General features: G+C 47.7%; 2 protein-coding genes across 2 annotated transcripts in view; one reads left to right on the top strand and one right to left on the bottom strand.

Annotated features, from left to right (window-relative positions):
• SELENOI (selenoprotein I) overlaps positions 1-2,158 on the top strand; it is a 97,257-nt gene extending 95,099 nt beyond the window's left edge. Inside the window, exon 10 of the mRNA XM_083432694.1 lies at positions 1,847-2,158. Coding sequence (XP_083288820.1) covers positions 1,847-2,143 — 297 coding nt within the window. The 3' untranslated portion in view covers positions 2,144-2,158. The remainder of the gene's footprint in view (positions 1-1,846) is intronic.
• Positions 90-26,136, bottom strand: HADHB (hydroxyacyl-CoA dehydrogenase trifunctional multienzyme complex subunit beta). Its single transcript, XM_083432705.1, has 16 exons — positions 25,997-26,136; positions 22,514-22,588; positions 21,934-21,975; positions 19,768-19,864; positions 18,914-18,958; positions 16,901-17,000; positions 13,397-13,484; positions 11,148-11,335; positions 7,681-7,861; positions 6,904-7,025; positions 5,370-5,449; positions 5,204-5,251; positions 2,885-2,972; positions 2,263-2,337; positions 1,107-1,271; positions 90-603 (listed from the first exon to the last, which is right to left on the bottom strand). The coding sequence occupies exons 2-16, from the start codon at positions 22,578-22,580 to the stop codon at positions 568-570; spliced, it is 1,422 nt and encodes a 473-aa protein (XP_083288831.1). The 5' UTR covers positions 22,581-22,588; positions 25,997-26,136; the 3' UTR covers positions 90-567.
• Positions 26,137-26,153: the final 17 nt, after the last annotated feature.

Here is a 26,153-nt window from a genome sequence, read left to right as displayed (position 1 = left end):
GTTGGTAGTGGGGTGTCTGTTGCAGGCTGCCTGCCCCCTCAAGGACCGTGGAAATAACTGGAGAGAATAAGACACACACTCGCCATCCCCACCTTGTATCTCTCATTTATTAAGGCACAGGTGTGGAGACACAAACGCTCCACCTTTGTTAACAGTCCACTTCCTTCGTGCTGAGCCCTCACCCCTCGGGAAAAATTAAATATCCCAGTCGACTGCAGTTCAGATCGAAAAACCCTATTGAAAAACGGCAACAGGCTTAACTTTAAAAACCGAACCATTCATTTCTGGACTTACTCCTGCTTTCGGAAGTCAGAGCACTCCAAATCGTTTAACGTGTTCTCATGCAAGAATGCAAGGGGGAGGTGCCCTGCATTTCAGAAGATAAAGTGCAGAAGGCCCCCTCTATGGACTAGGCAGAACTTCCAAGGGTCCAGCTGCTACTAGAAAATATGTACAAAGGCCATTGGGTGTCCTTTCGAGGAAGGACCAGGGAGGGATTCTGGCATTAGCGCACTGAAGCGGGACGGCTGTGTCACGAAGGGCGAGAGGAAGACAATCCTGGAAGGGTTACTGTGGGTAACGCTCCACGATCATCGCGTGGCCCTGCAGGAGGAACAGGAAAGGGTTTATTCATTAAGGGACCCGCAGGTGGAGGAACAAACCTAGAATCGTAGAGTTGGAAGAGACCACAAGGGCCATCGAGTCCAACCCCCTGCCAAGCAGGAAACACCATCAGAGCACTCCTGACATATGGTTGTCAAGCCTCTGCTTAAAGACCTCCAAAGAAGGAGACTCCACCACACTCCTTGGCATCAAATTCCACTGTCGGACAGCTCTTGCTGTCAGGAAGTTCTTCCTAATGTTTAGGTGGAATCTTCTTTCTTGTAGTTTGGATCCATTGCTCCGTGTCCGCTTATCTGGAGCAGCAGAAAACAACCTCTCCCCTCCCACAGAGAGGCAGGAAGGAGGAAGGGGATCGGATTTCTGGGAAAGGAGGACAGCAAAAGCTGCTATTTAGCAAGACCCTGCAAGGGCTGAGATGCCAACGGCAATGCAGGCAGGCGGCAGTCCCACTGGGAGGGCGTGGTGGTGCTCCTTCGGCTTACCTGTCCTCCAGCGGCGCATGCGGCCACTAGACCATACTGCCCTCCTTCCTTCTTCAGCCTGTGGGCAGCGGTCATGACCAAGCGGCAGCCGGTGGCCCCAAAGGGGTGTCCCAGGGACAGGGACCCGCCCCAGTTGTTGAACTTCTCCAGAGGGGGAGCGCCGACCTGCAAGCAGAAGGCAAGAGAAAAGTAGGGCCCTGAGTGCGAGTTACCAAACTCGCCACCAATGTGGGGAAGGATCAGCTCCTGGTGGAAGATCAATGGGGGGCCTTCCAGGTCAGCCGCATCAAGACCCCCAAACGAGCAAAGCCGTGGGGGCAGTGAGAAGGGAGAAAGCCCTGGCCTTGAAAACTGGGTACTGAGTTCAGGGGTTCCCCAAACGGTGGTCCTCAGGCCACCAGTGGCCTGCCAGTTTCATTCAGGTGATGCACAGGTAAAGCACATGTTCAGTTTGAATTTCCGTAGAATTCACTGTGTAATACAATGAAATAAATAAAAGCAGCAAGAAAACTACATTAAAAATCACACAGCTTTGAGCACAGTGCACTTTCAAGTGGTCCTTAGGGAAAGATTTGGGAGCCACTGATTCAGCTCCAATCACCATCTCCTCAATAATATTAAGAATAATAATTTATTATATATACCCCACCCATCTGGCTGAGTTTCCCCAGCCACTCTTCAACGATGCTGCCTCGGCCCTAGGCCCTTTCCATTTTGCAGGCAAGGCAAAAAGGTAAAAGATAAAGGGACCCCTGACCATTAAGTCCAGTCGTGGCCGACTCTGGGGTTGCAGCGCTCATCTCGCTTTACTGGCTGAGGGAGCCGGCGTACAGCTTCCGGGTCATGTGGCCAGCATGACTAAGCCGCTTCTGGTGAACCAGAGCAGCGCACAGAAACGGCGTTTACCTTCCCGCCAGAGCGGTACCTATTTATCTACTTGCACTTTGACGTGCTTTCGAACTGCTAGGTTGGCAGGAGCAGGGACCAAGCAATGGGAGCTCACCCCGTCGCGGGGATTCGAACTACCGACCTTCTGATCGGCAAGCTCTAGGCTCTGTGGTTTAACCCACAGCGCCACCTGCAGGCAAGGCAAAGCAGAGGCTATAAAGGAGGAGGACGCACATTCACAGCAAAAGTGCCAACATCGGCCCCTTACCTTAGACTTCCTGCCCATGTAGTTCTGGGCAAACCAATCCGAATCCATCGCTTTCATATTAGCTAGAATCTGCCCCTAGGAGGGAAAAGGGAGAGGAAGGATGATGCTCTGGGGCAGCAAAAGCAGATAAGAGTCCTAGAACTGTAGAAGCGTTAAAATCAAGATGTGGAAAATATGGATACAAGGAGAAGCAGGACTAAGATATGGAGATATGCTTCAGAGATACAGACCGTGGGGAGCTCAGAAAAATTAATAATTATAATTTGGACTATAATTTGGTCTTTTTTATTTTAGTTTTTTATTTGAATTGGAGCATTATGACTGGACGTATTAATTGGATGTTTCTTACTGGGGGGGAAATAGAGTCCTAGAACTGTAGGCTCGGAAGGGACCCCCAAGGGCCATCTAGTCCAGCCCCCTGCAAGGCAGGAATCCCTGTCGTGCGACCTCTCTTTAAAAGCCTCAAAGGAAGGAGGGTCCACCATTGGAGACCCCTGGTCCAGGTCCCACCCTCTGAAGCAGGAGACAGCAAGCTTCTTCAGTCTTGTACACGGCAGCCCTTCAGATGTTTGAAGATGGCTATCGTATCGCCTCTCAGCCTCCCCTCTCCAGAAATACTTACTGCAAAGGCCTCGTGGAATTCAAAGACATCGATGTCTGCCATTGTTAAGCCGGCTCTTTCCAGGACTTTGGGCGTCGCGTAGGTTGGCCTAGGAGGGGAGCAGAACGGAGAGCGGCGTTCAGAGTGGCTGAGTATGCAGAAAGAGCTGCCTGCCTGGGGAGGAGGGTTGCAGGGGCCGGCCCCGGGGGCCGCTGCCTGTCTTGCCAGCACCCAGAAAGCCCTTCAAGGTTGAATTTGCACCCCATCCTCTGCTAAGATGCTCAGGGCTATTTTTAGTTGCTTAAGGCCTACAAGACACTACATTTGCAATACAGTCATACCTCGGGTTGAAGTAGCTTCAGGTTGAGCGTTTTCGGGTTGCGCTCTGCGGCGACCCAGAAGTAACAGAGCGCGTTACTTCCGGGTTTCGCTGCTCACGCATGCGCTCAAAATGACGTCACATGCATGCGCAGAAGCAGCGAATCGCAACCCATGCATGCGCAGACGCGGGTTGCGTTCGTTTCAGGATGTGAACAGGGCTCCGGAATGGATCCCGTTCGCATCCAGAGGTATCAGATGGGGACAGGAAGAATCGTGACACCCCAGCCAGAACCACTCCAAAGTGCAGTAAGGTTTTATGCAGTTCCTCTGAGCTGCCAGGACTCAGGCTTGGCCCCCTCTCTCAAGACCTCGGTTCCAAAATCCAGGCACCCAAACTGGGGCGCGGGCGTTGTTGGCAAACTGGTATTTCTTGCCACTAATCAGTATTCACCTGTTCCAACTTGGCCGCCTCCCCTGAGATGCCTCCCCTGGGATGGGGCTGATGTCAATCACACGACTCCTACCCCATGGAAAGAGTAGACGGGGCTTGGCATGCATGCCCAAGAGTCAAAGAGATGGGTGTCCCCTGCCTTGCCTGCCTCAGGGCCCTGCTACTTGCAGGACCTGAAAACTGCCCAACCCCAATCGCCCCAGAAATATCGGAACTGCCCACTGAGAGCCAGCGTGGCCTAATGGTTAGAGGAGGCACCCCAAACTCGGCCCTCCAGCTGTTTCAGGACTACAACTCCCATCATTCCTAGCTGACAGGACTAGTGGTCAGGGATGATGGGAATTGTACAGGTGAAACTCGGAAAATTAGAATATTGTGATGACATGGCTCCCAAATCAACACAGACTGTAGAAACTACACACTGGACTTCAAGCACCTGGCATTGTGTGCCTCTCCATTCTTCCTCCAGACTCTGAGTCCTTGGTTTCCAAATGAGATGCAAAAGCTGCCCTCATCAGAAAAGAGATTTGGGGAGCCATGCCACGCCGCATTGAGGCAGTAATTGATGCAAAAGGGGCCCAAACCAAGTACTGAGTACATATGCATGCTTCTACTTCTCAGAGCTCCAATATTGCTCTATTTGCAGTCCTTGTTTTGCTGATTTCATTTAATATTCTAATTTTCTGAGACTGTGAATTTGGGGTTTTCATCAGCTGTACGCTATAAGATCACAATTATAACAAATAAAGGCTTGACATATCTCGCTTTGCATGTCATGAGTCTATCTCATATATTAGTTTCACCTTTTAAGTTGAATTACTGAAATAAATGAACTTTTCCACAATATTCTAATTTTCCGAGTTTCACCTGTAGTCCCAAAACAGCTGGAGGGCAGAGTTTGGGGATGCCTCGGTTAGAGTGTTGGACTAGGACCTGGGAGACTGGGGTTCAAATTCGCACTCAGCCATGAAGCTCACAGGGTGACCTGGGTCCAGTCTCTGCCTTCTCTCAGCCTAACCTGCCTCTCAGTGGTGCATTAAACGAGGAAGGGGAGAGCCATGCACATCACCTTTAGCTCCTTGGAGAAAAATGTTGGAATATAGGTAAAGGTAACGGGACCCCTGACCATTAGGTCCAGTCGTGGCCAGCTCTGGGGTTGCGGCGCTCATCTCGCTTTACTGGCCGAGGGAGCCGGCGTACAGCTTCCGGGTCATGTGGCCAGCATGACTAAGCCGCTTCTGGCAAACCAGAGCAGTGCACGGAAACACCTTTTACCTTCCCGCCGGAGCGGTACATATTGATCTACTTGCACTTTGACGTGCTTTCGAACTGCTAGGTTGGCAGGAGCTGGGACCGAGCAACAGGAGCTCACCCCGTTGCGGGGATTCGAACCGCTAACCTTCTGAGTGGCAAGCCCTAGGCTCTGTGGTTTAACCCACAGTGCCACCTGCGTCCCATAAACACAACAAATAAACAGGAAGCTTTGGGAGAGGGCAGAACTGGCTGCGTGTGACTGGAAAGGCAGCCTCAGGTATTTCAACGGAGAAGAGTAACCATTTGCAACATACCCAAGCAGGAGCTGGTCCTTTGGGTCCTGGGAGACGTACACAAAATCCCTGAGGGAGAAAAGCAAATAAGTTGGGTGTTCTTGGAGGGAGGAGACAGCGGAGGGAAAGGCCTGCCACACTTTCAAAAGGGAGGGTGTGGAAAAGCAGAAGATGGATGCCCACGTACCTGAGGTAGGCCTTTGGTTTGTACCCCATTGCTAAAGCCTTCTCTTCGGACATCAGGAGCACCGCCGAGGCCCCGTCGGTCTGGGAGAAGGAGCCAAGAATATTACGTCAGCTGAGAGCAGGAACCGCCCCCCCCCCCCGAATCTGCCTGTCTCTGTATTCAGCTGCACTACAAATGAATTGTAGAGTTGGAAGGGACCCCTAAGGGTCATCCAGCCCAACCCCCTGCAATGCAGGAATCTCAATGGGGAAAAGGATGTTGCATTTTAGTAAGTTTCAATCTCAGGAATTCAAAAGGAAGGCTTAAAACTCACTGTCATTCTATGACATGCTGAAATCAAAGCCTCCTTCTCAAAGAGGCAGCCAGCCTGCATCTGTAGCCCTCTGGCTTGTGGTGCCAGGGAAGGGGAGAGACAGCTGTTTATGGGGGGGGCATTGATACATAGGGCCTAATGCAGGAGGGGTTGGGAAGGAGAAAGCCGAGGTGGTCTTCCTGCTGTTGTTGGGCCGTAACTCCCATCCCCCTTGACCGTTGACCATCCCGGCCGGTCCTGATGAGAGATTACGCTCCATTCATGTTCAATGCCAAACAAGGGGCTGGCAGCAGGCAAGTGAGCGCCAGGCACTGGCAGTCTCTCCTCCCATCCCACTGGCCCCCTGGGGACAGGCCAAAAGAGGGATGCTGTATGTCTGCACAGAGCCAATTGTAGTTTGCTGGCAAACCAGAAGTAAGACCTCTCCCTCTCTCTCTCTCTGTAAAGTCAAATTCCTTTACCTCTTTTAGCCCTATCTATCTATCTATCTATCTATCTACCTATCTATCTATCTAAAAGGGACGCAGGTGGCGCTGTGGTCTATCCCACTGAGCCTAGGGCTTGCTGATCAGAAGGTTGGCGGTTCGAATTCCTGTGACTGGGTGAGCTCCCGTTGCTCGGTCTCTGCTCCTGCCAACCTAGCAGTTCGAAAGCACATCAAAGTGCAAGTAGATAAATAGGTACCACTCCGGCGGGAAGGTAAACGGCGTTTCCGTGTGCTGCTCTGGTTTGCCAGAAGCAGCTTAGTCATGCTGGCCACATGACCCGGAAGCTGTCTGTGGACAAACGCCGGCTCCCTCAGCCTATAGAGTGAGATGAGCGCTGCAACCCCAGAGTTGTCCGCGACTGGACCTAATGGTCAGGGGTACCCTTACCTTTATCTATCTAATCTAATCTATCTATCTATCTATCGTCTATTTTAAATCTTATAAATAAATACCAGCTAAATCTTGGGCCACAGAGCACTCTAAGGATGCAAGAAGAGCCTTTAGCTGGATCAGGCCCAGGGGGCCCCATCCTGCCCAGCAACCTGCTCGCAGAAGAGCTGACCAGATGCCTGCGGGAAACCCGTGGGCAGGATTCAAACACAAGACCGCTCTTGCCTCCTGAGGTTTCTGGGTATTCAGAAGCATCGCTGCCTCCAACTCTGGTCAATGATTTCAGGGATTCTAGCACAGGTGAAAATCCTTTGTTCAAATGATGCTGTGTGTGGTGCCTTACCAGGAAAGACGAGTTGGCGGCTGTGACTGTCCCGTAGGGCTTGACAAACGCGGCTTTCAGCCTCCCCATCTGCTCCATCGATGACGGGCGGACTCCGTTGTCCCGCACGACCGTGTCCCTGCCTGGCAGAACCAAGGTTATTTATGTTAGGATATTTCCGTTCCACCTTAAAAGGGAGCAGGATGTTTGTGTCACAGCCTGCGCATTTCCTGTTTCACAGGATGTTTATGTTGTGTCTTTGCTTTCGTTTCTCTCTCTCTCTGCCGGAACTCTCAAGCAGGCAGTCATGTTTTTCTTTGTTCTGATCCAGGCTGAATAAACTTGTAAATCATGCTCTCCTGGGTGCATCTTCTGCTGTGTCTTATCTGCTGATAAGAGCGTGCATCGGCTCTGGAATGTGGGAAGCTATTTCTGGAGCTCGTGTCGCTAATTGCTGATACTGCGTGTCTACGGGAGATCGATGGACGTCCGGAGACGACGTGGAGTCGAGATGGACTCTGTCTCCCTGGCAGTATCCCAACAACAGGTTATGGGCCCAGCACGCTTCCGCTGCGCCGCAGCATTCCAGCCTCCAGGGGGAGCCAAGGAGTTGGCAGCTGAGAATTTGGAGCCCTGCAGAGTCCCAAGATTTGGCCAGCTATTTTCAAACCAGTATATAAGCTTCAAGCTTCCCCTCCTGCAGCAGATAATTCTTCTCCCCTCCCCGTCCGCAAGTTCCCAAGCGACACCCCATGAACTGCCCACGGGTTCCTCCCAACAGGACCCCCACCGTGGTACCTGGCACTTTGAAGGACACGAGGTCAGTGAGGAGCCCTTCATCCTGGGCCTTCTTGGCCAGGCTGTGGGAGCGCAGGGCATACTCGTCCTGCTCCAAGCGCGAGATGGCAAAGGCGGCTGCCAGGCGGTCTGCAGAGTGGCCCATCGTCTCGCTGGTGGAGAACTCGGCCACGGCTGGGAGCTGGTGGGAGACAGAGAGGGCTTGGTGAAAATCGGTCATAGGAATCTTTTTCTACTACGATAATACCTAACAACCCCCCCCCCCCCGAAGAACCGTTTACATTACCTACAGCAAGTGAGATTTGAAAATATAAACTATGTGGAAATAAACTATGTGGAAAATATAAACTATGTGGAAGCTTTTGTTTTTTGAAACGCTTGGAAGAAGATAAGAGACTCTCCAAATATTGATATTAGAAAGAAGCAGGATCTCCTTAGCTGCTGGAAAGACACCCAAAAATTTTGGACGGATTCTGAGAAGGGTAATGTGACGCATTCTTTAATTGGGATCCGCCATTATGGGATAAGACCGAGTTGCAGAGATAAATAGTCATGGGGGAGGTGAGCTCTTATTTTGTTATTATATCTGTACTTCAAGTCCAATTTGGCAAATCTCCCCTGGAAAGACTAATGTTTGATGCAACCTGTCTGAGAAAATTAATGAGCAACCGCCTAGATTTTATTTCATCGGAACTGAGAGAAGATGGTGTCTGCCACCCGAGAAGGACTTTTGGATTGATTCGGCATAAACACCAGCGTGTGAGGACATACTGCAAACAACAGACTTACCAGCTGCAAAAAAAAGGAGTCATACAAATTTCACACAGAAGCACATTATTGCTCATTTCAACTTGCCTGTGGAAACAACTCAGAGGCCATAAAAGAAGGAAGGAGAACAACAGGAAGATTTAAAGAAGGAACCATTGGAAACTCAAGGTAGTGGAGACATAAGATGATTAGAGCCCCACTGAACTTAAAGCATGGGAAGCCCCAATAATAATAATAATAATAATAATAATAATTTGGCAGAATATTTGGACTATATGATATGTATTTGTATAATTTGGAATACTTAATGTGATCTGATTGGATTGTTAAAATGGAAAACTTAATAAAAATTATTTTTTAAAAAGAAAAAAGAAAATCGGTCATAGGAAGGTGCCCGACACCGAATCAAACCCACTGGTCCATCTTGCTCCATACTGTCCACACTGGCTGGCAGCAGTGGCCCTCCAGGGTTTTGGACGGGGGTCTCTCCCAACCCCACCTGGAGATGCCAGCAGGGACTGACCCCGGGACCTTTTGCTTGCAAACAGATGCTCTACCCCTGATCTACATGCAGACAGCGCCAACACAAATAATCATAGATCAATAAGAATAAAAATGTGCACCCCACCACCGAGACCATTCCACAGTAACTATGCAACATCCCAAAATTTCAACACCTCTTGCAATGGTTTGACCCCTTTCCGTTCTAACAGGGCAAATTCTACAAACACCCTCCATATCTCCTCAAAATCATTTCTCCTGCATGTTCCCCGTCTTACTTTAACGGCACATGTTAATTTATTATTCATAGCTATATCCCACACCTCTTTATACCATTCTTCCATTTTATATTCACCTTGCCCCTTCCACTTCCCAGCTATAATAATTCATGCAGCTGTCAATAAATTTGTGAGCAAGCACTTCACCGCCTGCGAACCTTCCACCCCATCGTAAATTGATAACAATGCTACCTCTGGACTTTCAGTCAGCTTTAACCCAGTGATTTATGTTATCGCTTTAAACACCCTTTGTCATTTTTTAAAACATATATACACCCCCACCACATGTGAACATAATTCCCTGTTTCCTGGCATCCCCTCCAACATAACACCAAATATTCCTTGTTTATTTGATTTAATCTGACTGGTGTTAAATACCGCCTCCAAACTAATTTATAATAATTCTCTTTTATTCTTATAGACAACATTTTCAATGTACGTTTCTTCCGTATTTCCCCCCAGCTTTGACTATCTATCTGCCCCGCTGTCTCCTTTCCCCACAAACACCCTGCAGTTTTAACATTCCTAGCACTTCCAGCCAGGCTCCCCAGCTCTGGCAATCTCTCCTTCTTGACCCTACACCAGCTCATCCTTTTGCTTCCTTCACCAATGCACACTGTGGTGTGTTCTGCCTTGGTCTTGTCTCTCCTCCTCCTCCCCTTTCCCCAAGCACAGCTCTCTGCTCACTGGCAGCTGCTTCTTTCTCCACAGCCCAAGATTCTGTGCCCTCCCCAACAGCAGCTCTCATGGTGTTTGGGGACAGGAAAGGGGAACTTCTTCAACTCCTAACACAAGAACCTATGAAGAGCCCACTGGATCAGACCAATGGCCCATCTAGTCTAGCATCCTGTTCTCACTGTGGCCAACTAGGTGCCCTACACCAGAGGTCGGCAACCTAAGGCCATTTAACCAGCCCATGGACCCCCGCCACCAGCTCGGTTGCTCCTGTGTGCCACGCTCAATCGACGCAGAGCAGAGCGAGGACTGCCTTCCGTGATGCTGGCCGACTCCCCATTGGCTGCAGGAAGCTCCTGAAGCCAATGGGAATGGAAATAGCGTTTGCGGATGCATGCGTGCACGTGCCCATCGCAGCATCTGCAGGACCGTGAAGTGGCCCAAGCCACAAAAACTTTGCCGACCCCTGCCCTAAACGGCCTCGGTCCTGTATACCTGAAGGAGTGTCTCCACCCCCATCGTTCAGCCAGGACACTGAGGTCCAGCTCCGAGGGCCTTCTGGCGGTTCCCTCATTGCGAGAAGTGAGGTTACAGGGAACCAGGCAGAGGGCCTTCTGGGTAGTGGCACCTGCCTTGTGGAACGCCCTCCCACCAGTTGTCAAAGAGAAGAACAACTACCAAAATTTAGAAGACATCTGAAGGCAGCCCTGTTTAGGGAAGCTTTTAATGTCTGAAGTTTTATTCTGTTTTTAATGTTCTGTTGAAAGCCACCCAAAGTGGCTGGGGAAACCCAGCCAGATGGCTGGGGTAGAACTAACAAATTATCATTGCAGTATTATGGTGAGAAACCAGCAAGCAGGGTCTGAGCCCAAGAACTCCTCTCGTCTCCTGTGGCTTCCAGGAACTGGTATTCAGAAGCATCACTGCCTCTGACGGTGGACACTGTCAAAAGCCCTCTCCTCTATGAATGCATAACCCTCTTTTAAAGGCAAGTTGGTGGCCATCGCGGCCCCCTGTAGTTCCATGGTTTAACTATATGCACTATGTGAAGAAGGACTTGGTCTGCCCTGAATTTTCCAGCATTCAGCTTCTTTCGCAGCTTCTTGGTTTCCTTGAGTGCTGGGAACACCAGACCTCAGCTGTCCCAGCCCATGAGCCACCAGCCAGCCTGATGTCACTTGGTTTGTCCTCACCGAACAAGCAAGAGGAGAGAGAAGTGGGGTTAGCCTGGTTCACTGTTTTTACCTCTGGAGAAAAGTAATCGGGACGGATCCTGGAGATCAGGGACAGCCTCTGGCCCAAGCTTTTTGCCCTCGTGAGTCCAAGCATTGTCTTCCTCATTTTCCGGCTGTGTCTGATGGGGACGTCGGACATCAGCTCAACGCCACCAGCCACCACCGCGTCCATCTGGCCAGATGCAATGAGACCGACTCCTGCAGAGATTGGGAGGAAGGAGGAACCGAGGAGTTACGCTTCCCAGGAGAGAAAAGGCAGCATCGCCTCCTGCGTGAGAAATGCCCTCCCTGCCACTGCTCAGGGGGAGCTCTCACTCGCCAAGGAACGGCCAGGCGCTCCCTTTAAGCTCCCGAGTGTCCTTTGCACCCCTATGTTACCACAACAGGGCAGCAGGTGGCCGTGGTCTGGGAGAAATGGCCTCGTGGCCTCTTTAAGCAGACTCCAGCCCAATCTGTCTAGAGTAGCCTTTCTCAACCTGTGGGTCCCCAGATGTTGTTGAACTACAACTCCCATCACCCCTAGCTAGCAAGGCCAGAGCTCAGGGATGATGGGAGTTGTAGTCCAACAACATCTGGGGACCCACAGGTTGAGAACCACTGGTCTAGAGCATTTATTTACAGAAAGGTCATTAGATTCAGAACACCCAAACAACGCATTCGCCAATTCTCACTTGAAATCTTTGCTCAACGCCCACCATATCCATCCATTTTTACCGAGCGCAGTGTCTACTGCAACTGCGAAAATGTCTTGCCCTCTAGCTGCTCCCATTGTAAGTGGAGGGGGGTTGTTTCTATGGGCTGTTTCGAACCTTCTTCCTTCCATGCTCACCCTCCTTGCTCAACCTGCTCCTTTGTCTTGGTTAGATCTCACCCATTTTCTGTCTTAAGTGGGACGGCAGCAAGAACCTGCCAGACACCCCTTCTGCATAGGACCAGGCACAGTGGTCCCCAAACATTTTCAGACCGCTGCCCCCTTGGTTCCATAAACTCACTCCAGTGCACCCTACCCTACCCTACGAAAAGCATAATTCAGAACTCTGCTCTGCGCAACCCGCTGATGAAGACGATAACACAATAAAATCCATAACATTAACAATCCATTGCACAATTACTCAAAATCCAATGAAAACTATTTAGTTTAATTGATTCAACAAAATGGAAGACCTTGATCCAGTGAAACCCGCCATTACCAACAGCTGGCCATCTTGTAATGACTCAGAGTAATAAATACAAGCAAACGTGACTAAAGGAAATAAAATTGAAAGCGATAAGAACAGTAAAACTTAAACTGCGAAGCAAGGAAGCTGCTCCGCTCTGGGCTCCAGCCTGGTCAGTTGTAAATAAGAGATCAAGGGGCTAAGAGGGGCCCAATCCAGTGCCCCCCTGCCCCCCGCTTGCCTCTTAGCCTAGGTAATCCCATAGGTAATCCCAAGGTCCGTATAGCTAAAGCTCCGGTTTTCCCAGTAGTGATGTATGGAAGTGAGAGCTGGACCAAAAAGAAGGCTGATCGCTGAAGAATGGATGCTTTTGAATTCTGGTGCTGGAGGAGACTCTGGAGAGTCCCATGGACTGCAAGAAGATCAAACCTATCCATTCTGAAGGAAATCAGCCCTGAGTGCTCACTGGAAGGACAGATCCTGAAGCTGAGGCTCCAATACTTTGGCCACCTCATGAGAAGAGAAGGCTTCCTGGAAAAGACCCTGATGTTGGGAAAGATGGAGGGCGCAAGGAGAAGGGGACAACAGAGGACGAGATGGTGGGACAGTGTTCTCAAAGCTACCAGCATGAGTCTGACCAAACTGCGGGAGGCAGTGGAAGACAGGAGGGCCTGGCCTGCTCTCGTCCAGGGGGTCACGAAGAGGCGGACACCACTAAATGACTAAACAACAACAACAGGTAATCCCACCGGCCCCAGGGAGTGGTACCACCCACCTGGGAACCACTGACCAGGTACGTGTCCAGTCATCAATCCACAAGAAGGAACAGTGCTGCTTACCAGAGAGAGTTGCATTTTTGGCTTTTGCCAACATGTGTTCAAACATTTAACAGTTTTGTTAAAATAAAAAACAGGTCTTTTTGAAAGAGGAGGCTGCTGTTTCTGGACAGAGCGGAGAGTAATGAACTCCCACTTAGGAGAGCCAGGGCAATGCCTTGCTTCCTGCTGGAGAAGCATGCTACAGGTTCTTTGCAACTCTACAGCCAATTGCTGCATTTCCCCTTGTTCTTCAACCATGCCCCCCCCCCCGGCTATGTTGGTACCTGTTGTCATCGCCTGGTTTGAAGAGATGCATGCCATGGTGACCGTGTGGGCAGGTGTCTTGTCAGAGAAGCCAGCTCCCAGGGCAGCCTACAGAGAGGAACACAATGCAGAAAGCTTAGCACACAGAGTGCTGAGAAAGAGCTTTATCTTTACAACACTTCCTGCGGTGGGAAGCGGGCTATGACTTGTGTATCGGATGACTTAACATTAGGAAGAACTTCCTGACAGTAAGAGCTGTTCGACAGTGGACTTTGCTGCCAAGGAGTGTGGTGGAGTCTCCTTCTTTGGAGGTCTTTAAGCAGAGGCTTGACAACCATATGTCAGGAGTGCTCTGATGGTGTTTCCTGCTTGGCAGGGGGTTGGACTCGATGACCCTTGTGGTCTCTTCCAACTCTATGATTCTATGATTCTATGACTTTGCAGAAATCTCGTGAGGGGCAGCTGGGTCTTGCCCAAGGCCACTTGACATAGTATGTGGCTGAGCAGGGAGGCGAATCTGCTCTTTGGGTCCGTACAGACAACCACCTGCTAGCACAAGAAGCCTGCAGAAACTATGATTCTGTTGCTATTCAAAAGCAGGGTAGTGGCCAATGAAACCATTTGTCCCCTTAGAACACATTCTGGAGTCTCTGCTTGTTCACTGAGAGCACTCACCTAATTGCGCTTTAAGATTTAAGCATTTCAGAAGAGACTGGTCTGAGGGTGAAGACAAAATATCCGCAAAATGTGACAAGTTATGTACACTGTGAGCCAGTGGTGCAGGACTAGGACCTGGGAGACCAGGGTTCAAGTCCTTGCTTGGCCATCAAGCTCACTGGGTGACCCTTTGGAGCCAGACACTGCCTCCCAGCCTAACCAACCTCTCAGACCTGCTGTGGGGATTGAATGAAGAGGGGGAGAACCATGCATGTCACTCTGAGCTCCTGGGAATAAAAGGCAGGGTACAAACGCAGTAAAATGAATAAGATAACATGTAATTGCCACCCTGCGCTCCTTCGAGAGGAAGGGCAGGGTATAAAGTGAATAAATAAATCCTATTTTTACTCCATACATTTAAATCAAGCTGACAGAAGGGGAAACTCAACATTTGTCAGGAGGAAAATATTAAGATTGACTGTATCAAGTTGATGGACAATGCCAAAATGGCAAAAATGACCGGAAGAATCAGAAATCAGGAAGACCAAAACTTTAATAAGGAATGGGGGACATTTATAATTTGTCTTAAAAACAATTGTAAACAGTTAAAGCCGTTAGGACTGGAATAACACTTGTAGTTTAATGGTGAATTTTGGACATAACAGAGAGGTAAAAGATTTGAATTATTATAAAAGATGCAGGAGGAAATAATTAATAATAGGACCCACAAAGGGGAAGTCCAAGAGATTGCTTGGAATCTTGTTTTTATGTTGCATGTGGGATATGTGACTGTATGATTTGAAAACCACATAAACAAATTTACAAAAAACAAAAACAAAAAAGATTGACTGCATCACCAATGCTTGCATTACTCTTGAAAAACAAGTTGCATAAATGGTTAATACGTCATGGCGCTCAGCCTAATGACAATTATGACCAGGCTTCATAATCTCTGGATAAAGGATAACTTGGGGACGAGGGCTGGGAAAAGCCCATCTCTTATGTTTGATGTATTACAGTATTTTAATATTTTTTGGGAAGCCGCCCAGAGTGGCTGGGGAAGCCCAGCCAGATGGGCGTGGTATAAATAATAAATTATTATTATTATCATCTACCAGAGAGGAGAAGAAGAAGAAGAGGAGGAGGAGTTTGGACTTGATACCCTCCCTTTCACTCCCCTTAAGGAGTCTCAAAGCAGCTAACATTCTCCTTTCCCTTCCTCCCCCACAACAAACACTCTGTGAGGTGAGTGGGGCTGAGAGACTTCAGAGAAGTGTGACTGGCCCAAGGTCACCCAGCAGCTGCATGTGGAGGAGCGGAGACGAGAACCCCGTTCACCAGATCATGAGTCCACTGCTCTTAACCACTACACCATGCTGGTGTAAAACTCTGATTTGAAAAACAAATAAACAAATTTACAATAAAATAAAATAAAATAAATTGACTGCATCACCAATGCTTGCATTACTCTTGAAATACAAGTTGCATAAATGGTTAATACGTCATGGCGCTCAGCCTAATGACAATTATGACCAGGCTTCATAATCTCTGGATAAAGGATAACTTGGGGACGAGGGCTGGGAAAGGCCCATCTCTACCAGAGAGAGGAAGAAGAAGAGGAGGAGGAGGAGAAGGAGGAGTTTGGATTTGATATCCCGCCTTTCACTCCCCTTAAGGAGTCTCAAAGCAGATAAGAATCTCCTTTTCCTTCTTGCCCCACAACAAACACTCTGTGAGGTGAGTAAGGCTGAGAGACTTCAGAAAAGTGTGACTAGCCCAAGGTCACCCAGCAGCTGCATGTGGAGGAGCGGAGACGCGAACCCTGTTCACCAGATTACGAGTCCACCACTCTTAACCACTACACCATGCTGGCTGGTCTAGTGGGAAACTGTTGCTAGCCAGAGTCCGCAGAGCCCTTGGCTAGGTGAGCCAATGGCCTGGCTGAGGATTTCCACGGGACTGGACCCGATGACCCTTTGGCTCTCTTCCAACACTACAAATTCTGTGATGCTACAGGATAAGACAGCCCCCGCCACGTGTCCATGACACAGGAGGAAAACACCTGAGTCATGGAGGCTTGGATACACATTGCCACAGAATGCTGCTCCTGAGACACAGCCAAGTGGGTGAAAGTTCAGGACAGAGCTGGAAGTTAAAATTAAAAACAAGGGCTGGACTGAGCAGCCTGTGAGATTGGAGCCAGCAGACTGCGGCAAACGAAGCAGGATCCTGGAGAAGCACTGCCAGGCTGGAGCAGGCAGCTCTACACAGCGTCCGATGGCACTGGACTTTCCCTGCCAGACAGCCGCACAAACGGTTGCTTGGCCTTAAGAGAGCAGGTGCAGGTACTGCAAGACGTTCTGGCCACGGTCAGAAACCAGGGATCATTTGCACGCAAAACAAAAAGTCACTGGTGGAGGATTGCCAAGGGTTGCTGATAAATACTGACGATTTCCAATGTTTGCAATCTACACGTACGCAGACAGGGGCACTGGCAACATCAAATATTTTGTAAAAGAAAGGGGATCCCAGCTGGCAAGTTCAAAGTCTGCTGATACGGGCTCTCTTTTAGGGGAGGGGTCATGGCTCAGTGGCAGAGAGTCTGCCTTGCAAGCAAAAGGTCCCAGCCTCTCCAGGTAAGGTGCGGAGAGACTCTAGCCTGAAACCCTGGAGAGCCACTGCTGCCTGTCCGTGTAGACAATACTGAGGCAGATGGACCAAGGACTTGTTATTAGGCAGCTTCCAGGGAATGAACAGGTTGACACCCACCATGATTTGCCCATTCATAAAACACACAACTGGTATTCAAGCGACAGAGATGTTCTGCTGTGTAGCTGCCTAGCGCTTCTTTCAATAATTGAACATACCTCTCTAGCCACGTTGCTGGTTTTCACCTCCTGGATAACGGTGCCAAACACAATGTAGTCCACAACATCCTTGGGCACATCAGTCCGGTTCAGTAAGCCTCTGAGGGAAGAAGTCAGAGAGGAAAAGATCAGTGGTAGGCAGGCCAAACCAAGAGCATTACCCTCTTGGTGGTTATTTCACATTAGCTGGGAAGCAGCTGGGTTTAGAAGATGTTTGAGGGTTGCCATACATTCAAATTTTCTGGACATATCCAGCATTTGGGCAGAAATCAGTAAAATGTATGGGGAAATCTAGACGTATGGCTGCCCATGTTGGCAGTGCCATTTTCCATAAAAATATCTCAAGAACAGCAATTTTATTTTGTGATTTTGCCGAAAAAGCTCAACAGCTTTGTACTGTTGAAATATGGACTGCACGAAGATCAAACCTATCCATTTTTAAGGAAAACAGCCCTGAGTGCTCACTGAAAGGACAGATCCTGAAGCTGAGGCTCCAGTACTTTGGCCACCTCATGAGAAGAGAAGACTCCCCTAAAACAAAAATATTGTCTAGAATGTATAATTTGCTGCTGAAATGGAACACACAGGATGAGGAAGTGAAATCGGCTATGATTAAATGGGCTCAAGACGTTGGCCATAACATAATGTTTGCTGACTGGGAAAGGTTGTGGACCACTGGAATAAAGTTTACGGCATGTAATGCCTTAAGAGAGAACATAATGAAAATGATATATAGGTGGTACATGACACCAATCAAGCTTGCAAAAATGTATCATATGCCTGATAACAAATGCTGGAAATGTAAAGAAGCAGAAGGTACCTTTTTTCACCTTTGGTGGACGTGCCCAAGGATTAAGGTTTTCTGGGAAATGATTTATAATGAATTGAAAAAAATATTTAAATACACATTTAGAAAGACCCCAGAAGCCTTTCTCCTGGGTATGGTAAACCAACAGGTTCAAGTGAAGGATAGAACTTTTTTTATGTACGCTACAACAGCAGCAAGAATACTCATCGCGCAATATTGGAAGACGCAAGATCTACCCACGCTGGAAGAATGGCAAATGAAGCTCATTGACTATATGGAACTTGCAGAAATGACCGGCAGAATCAGAGACCAGGGAGAAGAGATGGTGAAGGAAGACTGGAGGAAATTTAAAGACTATTTACAGAAGCATTATAAAATTATGAACGTTTGAGGTTATCAGATTGAATGTAAAAGAATGTTATTATAAAAATGACAATGTTAAAGAAAGTATATTTAATAAGACATAGGGAAATGTAAGGATAAATAAGACAATAATATTAATCTGAACCAAAGATACGCCAGAGGGAAAGAGTTTACTACCAGAATATAAGACCTAGAATACAGAGTGGGAAGGCATGGGGAAGTCGCAGACCTAAGTTAATGCTGAAGAATATAATGATACAATATTTGTTTTTAACTCTTTTATTCTTACCGTTTTTATTTTTCTTTATGTTTTTGTATAATGTATGTATTGTTTTTCTTTTGCTTTTTTCCTTTTGATGTGTTTGTCGATTTGTTCTTTTTTTTGTTTATTGAATGCGGAAAATAAAATATTATATAAAAAAAAAAAAGAGAAGAGAAGACTCCCTGGAAAAGACCCTGATGTTGGGAAAGATGGAGGGCACAAGGAGAAGGGGACGACGGAGGACGAGATGGTTGGACAGTGTTCTCAAAGCTACAAACATGAGTCTGACCAAACTGCGGGAGGCAGTGGAAGACAGGAGGGTCTGGCGTGCTCTGGTCCATGGGTCATGAAGAGGTGGACACTACTAAACAACTAAACAACAACAACCTGTTTGCTCAGCAACAACACAGAGCAGCAGAGATCTGCTGTGTACACCCAGATCGACAGCTTTCATAGCAGCAATGTTACCCCACTAACATATTTGTTTTGTCACTCCAAGTAAATCTAGAGTGTAACTCCTGCCATTCAGGGGAAAAAACTATCCAGTTGTTGTTGTTTTACCCATTAACTCACTACTTACTTCAGTGCCGCTCTGGCCAAGTCATGTGGCATCAAGTCTGCATACCTGACGATTAGAGAGAAAAGGAAAACATTAAGGCCTCATCGATGCAAGGATTTTGTTTTTTGCTCAGCGCAGGATGAACAGATCAATCAAATCTTTATTACAGTCACAGACCAGCATAAGTAGGGTGGGGTACAATCATTTAAAATCTGCAAAACGTTCTGGAAAGCTAAAATTATTAAAACAGAAGATATATATACAAGACTATAAGAATCTAAAAGAAGCTAAAAGATTCTAAAAGAAGGGTTAGGAACATTAAACCGATGTGGAAGAGCATAAAAGGTTAGTATATAAAAGGCTATGACTATCAATTTACAAAGCACTCTAATATGGGTGTTTATTAAATCTAGTTTGTGGCACAGGTCATGGACAGAGAAAAAAGAGGTGACCAGCAACTTTTTAACGTCAACTTTTAATCGACAAAATAATATAACCAAACAATAACTAATAATAAGCAATTCTACATTGCTTCGAGTGCTGTTTTGGATCATAAGGCTGGTCCATGACAATATACTGAATTACTTAATGGAAGAAATGTCCACTGCAAAAGTGGACATTGCCTGGTAAATCTTGGCAATGCCTCATAACTTTTCAGCCACTCACTGCTCTACGGAAGGGCACAGGACAATGGTAGCTGTCTCCTCGAGTCTCTTATTTATATGCCAGGATAGTAAGCGCATCATCTGCAGTTAACTTTAAATCAATTTTATTAAGCTGCACAGGCATTTTCTCTGTCAACACCAGGTTTCCCCTGAGACTTTATAAGTCCTTTACAAGTCCCCAGACTTTACAAGGAAGGATTTAATACTTACGAGGTTCCTGACTGCAGAAATGGAATGCGAACCCCGTCTACCACCACAATATTCTTCACCCCATTCTTAGCCAAGGTTTTTTTAGTCTTGGGCTGAGCTGTGGAAAGAGAGTGATAAATGACTACTGATCGAGACAACGCAGATCAAGAGCAACATTTCTGTTCTTAAAAGGCAAGGAAGAATGTGTGGGTTTATGAACGAGAGTCCTTTTTGAGTTTAAGTGAGGAAGGGGGAACTGTGGGCACTTCAGAGACTGCCGGCTTCTAGTTCCCTCATCCCTGAGCATTGGGCTGTGCCTGCTGGGACTGATGGAAGCCCAATCCAACACGACCTGGAGGGTCATTAGTTCTCCATCCCTGGTTTAAGTCAAAACCTGAGTTTAATTCCCCATCACAGTCACCATTCAGTCTGAGAAGCATTCAAGAGTGTGTGTTCAGCTATGCCCAATCTATTGGCAAAACATACTCCTGAAACAACATACACAAAGTTTCATGAACACTGAAAAGTGCTAATCCTTATATCCTACTCCCAAATGTTGAAAAGTTGAAGGAACTGAGTATAAATGGTATAAACTGCGAGAAGCCAAGTTACAGGGAACCAGGCAGAGGGCCTTCTCGGTAGTGGCACCCGCTCTATGGAATGCCCTCCCACCAGATGTCAAAGAGAACAACAAGTACTAGACTTTTAGAAGACATCTGAAGGCAGCCCTGTTTAGGGAAGCTTTCAATGTTTGATGTATTACTGTATTTTAATATTTGGTTGGAAGCCGCCCGGAGTGGCTGGGGAGGCCCAGCCTGATGGGTGGGGTATAAATAATAAATTATTATTATTATTATTATTATTATTATTATTATTATTACTATTATTATTATTATGAAATAACTTTTATGGACCAGTTTGCTAACTTAACAATAAATGGCCTATTAGATATTAGGGCAATCTTGAAATTTGTCTAGAAACTCATCATTAATGACAAATAGCACAGCGCTTGGATCCCCAAACACCAAATGCAATTTAAAGCCAGACAAACAGGGACACCCAGTTTCCATTGCGTAAAGAGGGTCTCACTTCACAAGGTGACGTTCCATACCAGAACACCAGCTTTTGTGAATTCCACACAGGTATGATTTGCAGTGAGCACAAAATGTTTGCAGAAACAAGACAAAAATCAAAGTCTAAAGTGCATCTCGGGTGTAGGTAGTGCATGCCTAACCCAATTGAGTGGAAGAAGACACTAAGTAAAGAGACTTGGAGACCTGGTTGTAAAGAGGACCCAAGGTTATCTTATTGAGAGCCTTGAGACTTGCTTCCCAAGCACCTGCAATCAGTCTCATTAAACTGTTATTCCAGTTTGACCACTCCCTTACAAGATTCCTGTATATCACTGGGAGTGCCAGCCTGAGATTACAGAAAGCTGCAACTAGATCCCTAACAATTTTGTAAATGTAAAAGGCAAAACAAGAAACTATTGCTGGAGCTAGAAAGGATTTCTCTGTTTGTTGCTGTTGTTTTAAGAAGACAAATCAGAATCAACTAAGAGCTGCAATGCACTTACGTGAAATCAACCAGTGGGATTTATTTCCAAGTTTGACAGGGGATCTGTATGATCCTAAGCCTCCAACACACTCCCAAGCTAGCTGCAAGACTACACTGAGGTCCAGCACTGAGGGCCTTCTGGCGGTTCCCTCGCTGCGAGAAGCCAAGTTACAGGGAACCAGGCAGAGGGCCTTCTCGGTGGTGGCACCCACGCTGTGGAACGCCCTCCCACCAGATGTCAAAGAGAACAACAACTACCAGACTTTTAGAAGACATCTGAAGGCAGCCCTGTTTAGGGAAGCTTTTAATGTTTAATAGGTTATTGTATTTTAGTGTTTTGTTGGAAGCTGCCCAGATGGGCGGGGTATAAATAAATTATTATTATTATTATTACACCAGCCCTGGAGGTGATGTAGTTTATTCCCCAGCCACTGCCTGCCGTCCGTGGGTGGGAATTAAACCACAAACCCCAGACCACAGCAGGAAAAGAAGAAAATGTCCCTTCTCCCCACCTTCTGCTCTGGCCAGCATGAGCTGGCAGGGCTTACGAAGAACTATTTCTCCAACAGAGCATCTTCTCCACCCCACCTCCACCTTAGGATTGCTCTGCTGGTGAGGTTATTGGTTTACCTGCTGTCTGTAACTGGGGCGAACAGCTGAGGGATCTTACAGCTGGAAGAAAAGGAGAACAAAATCCAAGTTAGGAACAAAGCAACAGCACCAGAGATTATCTCAATTACCAAAGCTCAAAGAGACTCTAATGTTTAGGATGAACAGCGGCAGGAATATTACGCTGCAGCTTTTCTTTGGACTCTGTTTGGATGACAGTGCTTTCAAGTTCAGATCACTTCCAAATGTGCAACTGGCCTATTGTGCAATTGATTGTCCTGGTTTACAGACAAAGCAATCTGGCACAGATGTTCAGATGATGAGGCATTAAAACAAAAGGAATCATTTAGGCAGGGCCACTGGCATCCTAGTTTAGTTATAGTGCAAGTTTTCTATGGCAGATTGTGCCCAAAGCAGCTTGAAATAAACATGAAGTATAAAAACAGAGCGACATATTTAGACACAATTACAAGATGCTGCAAAAGCTTCAAATAAGATAAATGATTCATGCTGTCAATGTTACAGCTAGATACAACCCACTATGACTAATCTTCTAATATTTGTACAAATTTGGTGCCTATCCAGAAGCAGCTGAACTTACCTAATCGAGCAGCCCATGGTGAGATAGCAGGAAGCGTTCTGGCAGAGCAGGTCAGCATGGATGTCATTTTGGAATCTGAAATGGGGGGGGGGGGGAGGATTAGACAGCCAGTGATTTATCTTGCTTGGCTTGTTAGCAACATTCATTTTTGGTCAGCCAATTCAGCTCACATGCCCGGTCCAGGAAAGTCAAGGTCATCACTCCCCCCACCCCACTTGCTTTCCAAAGCCACTGCCAAGTCTTCGGACAGATCACTGGGCAAGCAGAAACCACAACCTGAGACACAATGCTGTGGTTCTTTCTCTACAGTGCAAAGATGCAGCACAGATTAAATGACTGCAGATTCCCCCAGCATTTTATGGAAACTTTTTGCAGCAATGTTGCCCAAGGGGCAAAGTAGCCCATGTCTTTGGTAAAACCAAAGAGTTTGCTACAGTTGTGTCTTTGTCTTTATTTGTTTTAAATCCCTGCCTGAAGAGGCACTTAGCATGTTTAAGAAATGACAAAGGATAGCTTTACGCATCAGGTTAAGACTGTAAAGAGCCTATGTTGTTTAACACTGTGCTCAAAGCATTCTCTCTCCATTCCAAGACAAGAAATTCAGCTTTATTAAAAGTCAAATACTTCAACAAAGAATTCTTACAAGTGTTCAGCCCATAACCATTCATTTTCCTAATCTTTCATTCCAGGAACCAACCTCCCCAGCTCCGTGTTACAAACAAGTAAGCCTTCAGAGGCGGAGGGGGGGGGGCAAGTCTGGGTTTTTTGGAGACCAGCATGGCTCCTGTTTAGGAAGCATATGCTGCACTGAAGCATTTAGGGGCCTGTTTTCACTAAGGCTAATATTGGTCCACAATACATCCGATATTAAAAGTTTTATAATGGAACAAATTCCTCTCAATGCTGCACCAAGCTCCCTCCTTGCAGGTGGGTCCAAACCCTAAAATGTTTCTGGGGCCACACCATCCCTCCGAACCAAATCCCACCCCACACTAGGTAATACCTAAACCTAGTCCACCCCCATTAAGGTCTTTGGGAAGGGGCTATAGCTTAGCGGTAGAGCATATTCTTTGCATGGCTGAATCCGCAACATTTATAGGTAGAACTGGGAAAGAATTGAGAACTGGGGAAGAATTGAGAGACACTGTCAGTGAACAGAGAACTAGATGATCCAGCTATCTTCCTCAGCATAAGGCAGCTTCCTGTGTGGCAGCATAATATTAACAAAATGAACAGCTTCTTCTTGGCCTCCAGCCATAGCTGTCAACGTTTCCCTTTTTTAAAGGGAAATTCCCTTATTCCGATTAGGATTCCTCGCAAGAAAAGGGAGTCTCCTTCTTTGGAGGTCTTTAAGCAGAGGCTTGACAACCATATGTCAGGAGTGCTCTGATGGTGTTTCCTGCTTGGCAGGGGGTTGGACTCGATGGCCCTTGTGGTCTCTTCCAACTCTAGGATTCTATGATTCTATGATTCTAATTTGACAGCTATGCCTCCAGCATCTGCCATCAGCACAAAGCCCTCCCTTGCTCTCCATAAGAGCTACAGTATCCATCAAGTTCCAAAAGTGGCAAATATACTACCTGTAAAGAAAATATGCAACCACACAGCACACCACAAGCCCAGGTAGTTTCATAACATGTGAGGCTGGAGCAGTGTAGAGACTGGACTACAAATTACAAAATCCCTGGTCTGAATTTCATGCCCGCCATGAGGCCGTAGTTAAGTCAGCCACTTCCTCTCCCAAGAGTGTAACATGGAGAAAACAACAATTGCTACCTCACGGGGCTGTTGTAAGTATGACAATAGGACTGTGTACATTAAGCACTTTGAATGTTCTAAAGAGGCTATGAAGTATTCTGCACTGTAGAAATAATGGGACAATCTCTGTCCTTTCCTTGTTGTCATAGTTTGTAATAATAATAATTTTTATTATTTATACCCCGCCCATCTGGCGGGGGTTCCACTTTCCTCAGCCACTCTGAGTGGCTTCCAGCACATAAAAAAACATAATAAAGAATCATACATTAAAAAATTCCTGATACAAGGCTGCCTTCAGAAGCCTTTGGAAAGTTGTGTACCTCCTTGACATCTGGTGGGAGGGCGTTCCACAGGGCGGGTGCCACCACCGAGAAGGCCCTCTGCCTGGTTCCCTGTAACTTGGCTTCTCGCAGGGAGGGAACCGCCAGAAGGCCCTCGGAGCTGGACCTCAGCGTCCGGGCAGAACGATGGGGGTGGAGACGCTCCTTCAGGTATACTGGGCCAAGACCATTTAGGGCTTTAAAGGTCAGCACCAACACTTTGAATTGTGCTCGGAAACGTACTGGGAGCCAATGCAGGTCTTTCAGGACTGGTGTAGTGGAAGCTTTTAAGGAACCAGGGGAGGGTTTGGTCAACCAGAATATAAATACAGTGGTACCTCTAGTTACGCACATAATTCGTTCCAGAGGTCTGTTCTTAACCTGAAACTGTTCTTAACCTGAAGACCACTTTAGCTAATGGGGCCTCCCGCTGCCGCCACCACGCGATTTCTGTTCTCACCCTGAAGCAAAGTTCTTAACCCGAGGTACTATTTCTAGGTTAGCGGACTCTGTAACCTGAAGCGTATGTAACCCGAAGCGTATGTAACCCGAGGTACCACTGTACTAAAAAAAATGGAAGTTAAAGGCTATCAAGGCATGCCTCTAGTATCCCCAGTCAGCAGAGGGCTACTGCCCCCAGGCCCTGCTTGTGGGTTTGCCATGAGGGAACCTGGCCGGCCACTGCAAGAACAAGAGGCTGGCCTGGATGGGCCCCCCCAGTTTGGCCTGATCCAGCTGCAGGGTCTCTTCTTAGGGCCTCAATTCTGACGCCAGGAGTTTTCATACTGCTCTGACTGAGCTCACTTCCCTTCCATACAAAATCCTCCATGCTACTTTCTTCAGCCCAACAACACAGGGTGTGTGTGTGTGTGGTTGCGTCAGTCATGTGACTGTCGCCCCTGGTAATCCCTCGGGAGCCATAAATCCTCCCCGATCCCCTTGATCTCATCCCGCCTTTCATTAATAATAAATAATAATAATAATAATGTTAATAATAATAATATGTTTATTATTTATACCCCGCCCTCCCCAGCCAAGACCGGGCTCCACTCCCAAGGAGCTCCAGCTCCGAACATGGCTCTCTTCCCCCCCCCCAACAGCCCTGTGAGGTGTCCTGGAGCTGTAGAGTCGCAAGGGGCACCCAGGGCTCATCTAGTCCAACCCTCTTCGGTGCAATACATGGGGCTTAAACTAAGAGAAGCAGAGGGCGGGTCAATGTCACCCCCCAGCGAGCGGCCGCGACGCCTGGTCCCCCTCACCCCCCCTCCATCCCACCAAGGCCCTCAATCCATGGCTCTAACCAGTGGGTCACACAGCCGCCCCGCCCCCCAGTCAGGACCCGAACCCAGCGCCCCACGGAGCCCGGAGCGCGAGGGGGACAACCGGCGGCCCTTCTCCTCCTCACCTGACGCGCCCGGCAGCCTCCTTCGCCCCTCCGACTCTCTCCCTCAGGCGTCGCCACTCCCCCTCCGAGCGCGCCTCGGCCAGGAAAGCCCCCTCCGGCCTCCGCCGGCGCCTCTGGGGCTGCCCTCGCTCCGCCTGACGCCGCGCGACGCTTCCCC

The sequence above is a fragment of the Podarcis tiliguerta genome, assembly GCF_965153285.1.
Source record: "Podarcis tiliguerta genome assembly, chromosome: 3".
In the NCBI taxonomy this organism is placed as follows: domain Eukaryota; kingdom Metazoa; phylum Chordata; class Lepidosauria; order Squamata; family Lacertidae; genus Podarcis; species Podarcis tiliguerta.
This window is presented reverse-complemented; position numbering and strand designations above follow the sequence as displayed.